At 42.7% G+C, this 10,483-nt stretch overlaps 1 protein-coding gene across 2 annotated transcripts in view; it reads right to left on the minus strand.

The window, feature by feature from the left end:
* The window catches only part of ZNF395 (zinc finger protein 395), a 59,004-nt gene extending 48,521 nt beyond the window's left edge, over positions 1–10,483 (minus strand). Inside the window, exons 1-2 of one of the 2 annotated variants that reach the window (XM_016144653.2) lie at positions 10,233–10,483; positions 7,465–7,613 (exon numbers count right to left, since the gene is read on the minus strand). In XM_016144653.2, coding sequence (XP_016000139.1) covers positions 7,465–7,499 — 35 coding nt within the window. In that variant the 5' untranslated portion in view covers positions 7,500–7,613; positions 10,233–10,483. Of the gene's footprint in view, positions 1–7,464; positions 7,867–10,232 lie in introns of those variants that run through there. The other variant, XM_016144655.2, reaches the window with a different exon arrangement.

The raw sequence follows: 10,483 nt of genomic DNA on the forward strand, positions 1-10,483 counted from the left end.
GATCCTTCCAGGAACGCGGCGGCCTTGGCACCCCGGCTACAGTCCCTTCCTCCGCTCCACTCCTGCTCCAGTGGCTCGGATATCCAGTCCGAGTTTTCCCTCTCTCCCTCCCGCCCTTCGGGTTAAAGCTCCCCCGCCAGGAGTAAACAAGCAGCCCAAACTGGCAGCCAGTAGGACGGGCCCCTTCTCCCCGTTTCCTGCGCCAGCCCCAGCAACAGGCCCCGCCCCTCACGACAGACCACGCCCAGCGCGGCTCGCTTCTCTTGCCCGCTAGCGGCCTCCGACTGCCCCAGCGGTGCCCGGGCCCGGTGCCCAGTCCCCAGCCCGTGCCCGGAGCCTTCTCCCTCGGGCCCCCGCTCCCGGTCCGCCCGCGTGCCCCCAGCTCGCGCCGAGGGCGGGTGCGTGGCGCCCACGTGACTCGTGTTGTGGGCGGAGCCTGCGCCGGCAGAGCCGGCGGCAGAGGCCGAGAAGGCGGGCCCGGCCGAGCCTCCCGCACTCCCCGGAGCCCGCCCCGCCCCTCCTCTGGCCCGGCTGGGGCCCCGCTCTGGCCCCTCGCCCGGCGAGCGCTGCGCTAGGCCTTCCGAGGACTTTGCCACTGTAGTTGCTGCTCCTCCTCCCGCAGCCCGGCCACGGACCTCACCCCCAGCTCTACCCCTAGTCCATACTCGGCAGAGCCTCGTTCCTAAGTTTCTTGCCCGGTTCCACAGGGCTCCCTACATATTCACAAGCCCCTGCTGCATAAACACACCCCTTCCTGCCTCCACCCACAGAGACGTCCTCCAGCACACACAGACCTATATTGTGCGGTCTTGCCACACCTCTCCATTACTTCTCCGTTACCGGAATGTTAGAGGGACCCCAGGAACTCACCGAGTCCAACTTCCTTAACCTTTCCCTTGCTTTAAAGGTGAAAAACTTGAAGTTCGGAAAGGTGAAATGATTTCCTAGATCAGAACCAAGAGCGGGACTCAGACCTCCTGTTGCCAGGGCCTTCTCTCTACCGACCCCTTCCTGCAATTCAGGGTCAGATTTGCAGTAGCTCCAGCCTTGGTTATCCAGCTAATACCTTCCAGATCTGTTCCCCAAGGGCAAATGTATCTGACCGTTGCCTTCCGTCTGTCTCAAGGTAGCTCCAGGAAATAGAACATAGCCGGCAGAAAACCTTTACAGAATACTGCAGAAAGAGGCAGTTTTATATAGAAGTTGGGAGAGTAGTCTGTGGAACCAGACTGTCTAAATTCCAGTCCTATCTCCTCCATCTACTAGCTATCTTGAGCCAGTCACTTGACTTCTCTCTGCCTGAGGTCCCTCATTTGTAAATTGAGGATACCAATAGTAACTATCTCAGAGATGTTGTGAGAATTAAATGAGTTAATATTGGTAGCTTTCAGGACAGCACTTGGCATATAATAAAGGCATCAAAGAAATCACACGGCTAATCACTATGCTGATTCCTTAATGCTCTATCCCTCTTCCCTGATGCTTCCCACTATATACTGCAGCCAAATTATCGGGCCAGGCTCATCTTTAGAGAACTGACTTCAAGTCCCAACAGACAGTAAATGGAAGGGCAGAGAGCAGGGTAGCCATGTTGACTGGGGCATCCCCAAGTTGAGAGCAGCACAGCTGACTTCTAAGCCAAGGGGAACAGGATGTGTGGCACAGTGAGGACAGAGGCAGGGAGCTTCTAGCTCTGCCTTCGTCAGGTACGTGTGGTGTGGTGTGGTGCTGGAAGAGGGGGGAAGATGGGATTCAGAGAATGAAGTCAGCCATGGGGCCAAACAGTAGAGTGGGGAGACAAAGACAGCTACCAGACAGAATGTCAGACAGATGCTCTGCCAATTCCTGACCTTTTAACACCTGCTCCATTCAATAAATCCCACAAATGATTATGTGCAGTTCGTCCTCCCTTATAAGTTCCTTGAGAGTAGGCCCTGTGTTTTGTTTACCTTTATTCAGTCTTTAGCATCTAGCTCAGGGGTTTGGGAATAAGTGATCGACAAATGTTTGAATGTTTTGTTTTTTAATGAAATTATATATGCATATCGCTGAGCCGAGCCTTGTGAAGAGGGTCCTAATTTTAAGAAAATGAATCTTAGAGTTTCCACATCCAACCCCCTCACTTCCGAGTTAAAAGAAACTATTTGCCGGGGGTTATATAGCAAGTTAGAAACAGAAGCCAAGTCTCTGCTTTCAGTCTGATGTTATTTCCATGACACCACACTGAACTTACAATGCAATTGGAAGGAAAAACAACCCCCCTAAAAGCAATAGAACAAAATAAAGCAGTGTGTGGTTATGCCTTGAATGCATGGTATAAATGGGACAAGTGGTAGGAGTTGAGAGGACCGGAATCCCCAGGGGCTGAGCTCACTCAGAAAATGCTCACTGCCAAGAGCAAGCTTAAACTGGTCCTGAAGGATGGGTAGGATTGTGGACTGTGGAAAGGAGAGAGAATTCCTGGCAAGGGAAGTGGCTTCCCGCTGAGGCTGTGGTGGATATTTAAGGGTCAGTGAGGAAACCAGTCAGGTTAGAAGAGAGATTTGGGTCAGATCATTGCAGGAAAAAATGTTAGAAAGCTAAGCTGAGGCAAAATTTGGGGAAATTTCAAATACCAGGATGAGGAGTTTCAACCTTAGTCTGTGGATAATGGGGAACGCCTGAAAATAGACGCTGAGCTAGGCACTGAACCAAAACAAAACACCAGGCAAATATCTGCCAACCTGATCTGATTTGCATCTTTTGTAGACAGTTGCTTGCCATATATGTACATTTACTTAACTTACCCACACATGAAGGAAACTCTACCAACCAGATTGTCTATATTTATTTCACCTCCAAATACCCATGGTATCTGTGTGGGAGCAGAGGAAGGAGAGGAAGATTACAGAGTCTGTGTGTCCGCTAAAGACTGGGCACTTTCATCTGTGATACCTCATTTAATCATCACTGTCTTGTGAGGAGTGGACATTACTGCTCCAGTAACACCCAGAGACAGTAAGTAACTTTCCCAGATCACAGAGCTAGGAAATGGTAGAACCAGATTTCAAACCCAGTTTTGCCACCAAAGCCATACTCTCCAGTCCCGTTACAACTCTCTAATGAGAAGATACAGGCATTGTGTTCTCACTCTAATTCCTTCTCAGGGAGGTTCAAGTGTGGAGATGACCCAGCTAGGCTCACGTTTCTTTCACATGCCTGGTTTTCTCTTCTTGTCTTTAGGAAAGGAAATTCCCATTTTGTAACATTAGAGGCAGACAAAGCTGGGTTTGAATTCCATTTTCACTACTTACTAGCTAGTGGACAGAGGTGGATTTGCCCTGAAGCTAATGAACCTTAAGCTTCAGGACCCTCCACTTCCGTGGGCCCCTGGCAAGCCCTCTTCCCAGTTTTGAATCCCTAATTGTGCATTACTGCCCTTAAAAAGGGATCTAACAATTGTATAAGCTTCAGGCCTCCCAAAAATCTGGATCTGCCCAGACTGGATAACCTCTATCAAATTGCTTTCTAAGACTTAGTTTCTTCATGTAAATAAAATCATCCTAGACTCTAGTCTACCAGCTGAACATCCAGTTGACACATAGTACTAGAGATGCCGATTTAACCTGATTGGTCTTATCTAGCCTTACACCTAAAACAAAGTTTCACAGAAACCCTAGGCCAAAAGAAATACCTAATGGGTTGGTCCATTTATCAAGTGGTTAGTTCTAAACAATTTAATTAGTGTTTATGTCCTAACAAATATGTTGTTGGCAAAACTAATACACATAAATTTTAAAAATATATTTTTGTTTTCTTTTTAATTACTTTCTAATGAATTTTTTTTCTAATGAAATTTACACACTTGTGGGGCACAGCACAACTTCTCAAACCTTTAAATCAGACTGCACACAACTACTCTCACATCTTTTTCCCCATCAATTTTCTTTTTCTTTTTTAAAAAAATTTTTTAATGTTTGTCCTTTTTAAATCACTTCACAAAAATTTTCTTATACTATTCCCATCAAGGGCTCTTTTGTAGATCTTATTCAGAAATAAGACTGTAAAGTATTCAGACAAATTTATTCTTAATGTCAAATTTGTGTTTATATGCCTGTGATATTTCAGCTTGGTATCATACTGTACCTTTTTAAAACATATGTAAATTTCTATAATCTTGACTTAACAGTAGGAAAAGCCTAAGGTTAGTTTTACGCTAGATAAAATTATTTTACTAGTACAGTAATAAGTGCCATTTATTTTCAGAATAAAGTGGTTGATTACAGATGTTTATAAAATAATGGTTCCTTGGGCTTCTTAGAGACTCGTTGAGTAAATAATCTTTTCTTTTTTATCTATTAAATAAAGCCATACTCTTATTTAAAATCACATAATTTAGAATTTTTTTTTTACTTTTCCCCCAACTTTAGTGAAGTATAATAGACAATTAGTTGCTCATATTTATATTGTACAATTCGATGAGCTTTTTTTTTCAATTATAGTTGGCATACAATAATAAATTAGTTTCCATTATATAGCATAGTGATTAGAGATCTATATAACTCACAAAATGGTCACCCCACTAAATCGATTATCCCTCGTCCCCCTTCCATGCTGTATTTTTTACAACATTGTTGACTGTTTTCCTTATGCTACACTTTATATTTCCCTGACTAATTTGGGGGACTCTCTGAGCTTTCTGGAGTTGTATGTCTAGTTCCTTCACCAGGTTAGGGAAGTTTTCCCTCATTATTTCTTCAAATATATATTCAGCTTCTTATTCTCATTCTTGAGGTACCCCTGTGACACAGAGGTTGTTACCCTTAATTTTGTCCCAAAAGCTCCTTAAATTATTATTATAGTCTTGATTACTTTTTTCTTGACATTCTGGTTAGGTGTCCTTGGCTTGCTCATCCTCTGTTTTGGTGTGTTGATCCTCTTCTTCCTCCACTCTCTTGATTCCCTCTAAAATAGTCTTCTTCTCAGATAATGTATTCTCCATTTCTGACTGGTTCCCTTTTATAATTTCCATTTTTATGATTTTTATCTCTTTGTTATTAAAGTTCTTACTGAGTTCATCTACACTCCCCTTAATTTCATTGAGCATCTTTATAACTAATGTTTTGAACTGCACCTGTGAGATTGTTTGACTTCATTTTTCCTTGATCTATGTTCTTTTCTTTCATATGGTTTCCGCTTCTTTGTTTCCCTGTTTTGGCTGCCTTTATGTATCTGTTTCTATGTACTAATCAAAGCGTCTAAGTCTCCTGGTCTTATTAGCGTGGCTTTGTGTAGTCGGTGTCCAGCAGCACAGTCCTGAGAGGGGTTCAGCTGCAGGCCAAGTTCAGCCCCCGACTGTGACCTTCTGGGGCCACCTGTTAAGATTTAGTAAGCAATCCACAGATGCTGTGCTTATAGTTGCCTCAAGAAGCCACACCAGAAACTGAGATCAGCTGCCACCACTGTGAATCTTGGCGCTGTTCAGCAAGTGGCACAGGACTCGCCGAGGACACAGGGCTTAGTTGTTGGGCTTCTGTTCATTAAGAACCCTAGGCAACTCTGCTTGTCGTTTGCTCCATGTTTACATCTCTCCATCAATTTTCTTTTTAACATAGCATCCACCAAAAGCCCAACTCCATAAGGACAGGATGGCATCAAAAAGAATGTAATGCAATCTAATGTTGAAACTGTGGGTTTCCTTTACCTAATACCTCATTCAGTGTGTGACAGATATCGTGTCACTGTGTTTCCTTCGAAAATTTAAAACATCCTGAAGTGACTCTGTGAATTTCTATAGCACCCTGACCTGCTTCGGCACACAATTTGGGAACGTGGGATTGAGGAACCTATTAGAACAGGGGTCCTTAGACCCTGGGCCACGGACCGGTACCAGTTCATGGCCTATTAGGAACCAGGCCACATAGCAGGAGGTGAGCAGCAGGCTCGCAAATGAAGCTTCGTCTGTATTTGCAGCCACTCCCCAGCGCTAGCATCACTGCCTCAGCTCCACCTTAAATCATCAGGCATTAGATTCTCATAGGAACACTGGTCCCTGGTGCCAAAAACGTTGGGACTGCTGTGTTAGAGACTATTTCAGGAAGCAAGCAGAGGGCAGAAGAGTAATCCCTAGTGGAATGCAAGATAGGGAGCCACTTGTACCCTCACTCGCAGTGTTATTACTTAGCTAGCCACAGGAAATCTTTCTGGTACTTCTCCTATCTCAGCTGTGGCTATTTACATTATATTTAACAAACAAGGAATAATGGTGGGTTATTTGGATGCCTGGGCTTCTGTTCCGGATTTGCCACAGGAGAGGTACAACACCTTTCCCATAACCTCCTCTTTCCAAAGTCTCTTCCAGCTTTAAAGATTTATAAAGACACCCTCAAGCTTTGTCCTAAGGAACAAAAGTTTTCAATGCACTTGATTTTAAGTTGGTTTCATAAGGCAATAAATATTTCTTCTATTATGGATATTCTACAAGCTGGAAAGCTGGGGAATGTGCCATCTTTAAATCAAATAAAAATACGTTTCACATTAGGCAAATTTCTGAAAAGAGGAAAGAAAGAATAACAACAAAAAGCTCTATATGAGGGACTTCTGGGGTGATGGAAATGTTTCTGGATCTGAATGCAAGTAATTGTGCGTGTTCAGTTTGGGAAAATTCAACAAGCTGTACACTTTTGATATCTGCATCTGTGTGTATGCATGTGTGTGTATGTATTATACTTTTTAAAATGGAGGAAACAAATTGCAGAATCTAAACAATATATAAATTACATAAAAATATAACAGACAATATCTTAAGGAAAAAAAACCCCGACAAATTGTAAAGGTACAAATATGCTACATGTTTGTGGTAATGTTTTAAAATAAATTTTAAATCATTTGAAAAACAAAATAAAAGAAAGTTCTTGCCATCTCTAAAGAAGCTTTAAGACTTGGGCCGGGAGGAGGGAGGCATGTTTCTTTTGCCTGATACAGTAAGATTTTTGAAAGGTCCTCCCTTGTACCTGTTCTTCTCCCTGTCACACTACCAAGAGTCAGATGTTTAGCCAATGAAGACCTCTAAAAAAAGACAGTTTATCAATATAGTTCATAGAGTTAATTCAGGCGAAATCCACATTGCTCAAGAATTCAGGATTGGCTACGCAACCATTCTGAGTACCCAAGAGACGGAGGCTGCTGCTCAATCTGAGGTAGATTACCTGCCCTTATCAGTGATGCTAGTTCAGGAGAGCCTGGAAGTCAGGAAACAGCTAGTGGCCAGAGGCTGCAGGGAAGAGCACTGGATGCCTGCCTGCCTCCCAGCCTTAGTGACTCAACTGGCAGAGTGACCAGAGCACCTCCTTGGCAAAATGATGACAAGACAATGGATAAGTTCCCTTTAACTTGAAAATTCAATCATTTTGTGACTTAGTGACACTAAGAGGATAGATAATAATCTTAAGGAAACCCAAAAGAAGAATTAAACACCAAGCTCACCTGGAAAGAAGAGTTAAAGTGGTCTTCAAAAACATCACAAGGCCAGTGGCCCCGATGGGAGACGCAAGGCAAATGCATGAATATACAGTAGTCCTTCTTATCCACGGTTTCCTCTTCTGTGGTTTCAGTTCCCCATGGTCAACCACGATCTGAAAATGTTAAATGAAAAATTCCAGAAATAAACGATTCATAAGTTTTACATAGACCACCATTCTGAGGAGTGTAACGAAATTTCACGCTGTCCTGCTCTATCCCATCCAGGACAATAATCATCCCTTTGTATTATTCACCCTGTATATGCTACCTGCCTGACAGTAACTTAGTAACCGTCCCAGTTATCAGACCCACAGTCCAGGTATTGCTGTGCTTGCATTCAAATAATCCTTATTTTACTTAATAATGGCCCCAAAGCCATTCACATAACTTTTATTACAATATGTTGTTATAATTGTTTTATTTTATTAGTTATTATTGTTACTCTCTTACCTCGTCTAATTTATAAATCCAACTTTATCGTAGATAGGTACGTATGTATAGGAAAAAAACATAGTATATATGATGGTTGGTGCCATCTGTGGCTTCAGGCATCCATTGAGGGTCTTGGAACGTATCCCCTGCAGATAAGGAGGGACTACTCTAACTGCATTCAAAGGTAGGGCAAAATAGGACACTCCAGGTGCAGCAGCAGGAGCAAGCTAAATTTGGGGGTCAACGGAAGCAGGCCAGCTTAGTGGATAGAATATGGTAAAACCACATAATAAAATTGTAGCTAAATAAAAGCAAACAAATGAAAAGCAGTTGCTGCTGCTGCATGTTTTGACCCCCTCAGTGCTGTGCTGTGATTAGACCGACACAGTACACAGGGTTTAAAATCTAAGAAAAAGTGCAGATCTTATTCAGATTCACATTCTCCATGGGTACAAAGGGGGAAAAGAGAAACAAAGCAACACATGCTACTTGTTACAGAGTATCAAGGAATCAGAACACTCTGAGCTTCAGTTTTCTCATCTGTAAAATGAGGGCCAAAATAGTACCTTCCTGGAAGGGTGGTTATGACCTGACACTCAGACCACGCAAGCTAGTGCTCAGTAGAGTGTCTGTTACTATTTATTCTTATAGCCTAGCGCCCAAGCTCCTAGAAAGTCACTGATTCCCTGCAGCGACTCAGATTTAGGGATTACAGATTTAGGGATTAAATTCTTCCAGGACTGTGACTTGCCAGAGTCCTGAGTGGAGAGGCATTCTGTTTTCCAAGTGAGGCTTTCCCCACTCCCTCTTGGCATTTTGCATTTACCTTTATTATAGCACTTGTCCACTTAAATTTAAATTTTTGTGGGATGAGGCTGAGAGTGAGGTAATTCGTATGCAGAATACTGCTGCTTTTCTAATTAATTTTATTCTCTAAGGTCCAGGCTATAAGGGACCATCAAGTGAAATACATTTGATGTACAGTTTATGCCAAATGTAAGTTTACAGTGTACAACATGTTGATTTGCTACATTTATAACATGATTGCCATTGTAACATTATCATGTCACAATACACTATTGTTGTCTATAACCACTATACTGAGTGTTAGATCTCCAGGACTTATTTATCTACTAGTTGCAAATTTGTACCCTTAAACAATATCTCTCCTATTCTCCATCACCACTGCCATTTTACTCATGGTTTTTACAAATTCAGCTTTTTAAAATTCCACATATATGTGATAGCACATAGTATATGTCTAAGTCTGACATCATAATGTCCTCAAGTTCTATCCACGCTGTCGCAAATGGCAGGGTTTCCTTCTTTCTCATGGTTGAATAATATTTTGTCATATATATATATATATACACACATACACATACATATACATATACATATACAAATTCACATCTTCTTTAGCCATTCATCTGTCGATGGGCACTTAGTTGTTTCTCTAAGGGATTATTAATAGAAGTAATTATTTAACACCTAAGCTTTGATGTCTTATGGGCCTGACCCCAAGGAGCCACTGCATCTATTGCAGACTAAGGCTCCTAAGAAAAGGGCACAGGGGAAGGGCAGGGTTCTAGAAGACAGACTTCTGGCTGACACCTCTTCCATCTTTAAAACACTAACTAGTGGTATTGTTAAAAAACTTTACGGGAATAGAAAATGATGGGGAATCTAGGGGGGGAGGGACTTACCAAAGTCCCCAGTAGTCTGAATGTCTGAGTCCAAAAGGCTCTGAATCTTTCTTTGTATTTGTAATGGAAAGACGAAGATAACGAGAGGTTTGGTGCCTAGAAGGAGAGGGGATCACCTATTCAAGGCTGGATCACAGGTATAGTTAGACTGGCCATTCATCCAGTGGGAGTAGAAATATAAATTAGTAAAGTCTTTCCAAAGAACAATTTAATATGAAGAATCAAGAACTTTAAAAATATTTGTATCCTTTAGACCTTTAAAAAATTTAAATGGTTACATTTTGGTCCAGCTACACAATGTTAGTATAGAACCATTAAAAGTATTTATAATGTGTATAAAGAAATGGGAGACGTTTAGACATTAAGTACAAAAAACAAGATACTAAATAATGTACACAGAACTATCACTTGTGTAAAGAAAAAACATACACAGCAACGGAAATAGTCCAGTACGTAAAAGGTTTGCTTGTGAGTAGTGGAATTGTGGGTGCTTTTTTTGTCGAATTATTTACACTTTTCTGTATCTGCCACAGTTTCTACAATAAGGACATGTTAACTTTGATTATATGGTGGCAGGCGGAGGTTGAAACCGACCTCTCATCTCTTCTGTTTCCTTCCCAAAGCTGTGAACCAGGTTAATTTCCTCCAGACCCCTCTTTAAAGTTTTGAAGGCGACGCTGGGCCTTGAGGCATGTAGCCGAGCTCTGAGCTGCTGGGAGGAGGATTCGAGAGGCCGCGGCGATCTGGGGAGGGCGGTGTCTGGCTCGGGCTGGTTTCTGCGCCTTCCTCCCCCCACCGCTAGTGCAGACGAGGCGGTTCCGACTCGCCCGTCCCCCGAGCAGCCG

Source organism: Rousettus aegyptiacus, unplaced genomic scaffold (assembly GCF_014176215.1).
Source record: "Rousettus aegyptiacus isolate mRouAeg1 unplaced genomic scaffold, mRouAeg1.p scaffold_m13_p_16, whole genome shotgun sequence".
Classification (NCBI taxonomy): Eukaryota; Metazoa; Chordata; class Mammalia; order Chiroptera; family Pteropodidae; genus Rousettus; species Rousettus aegyptiacus.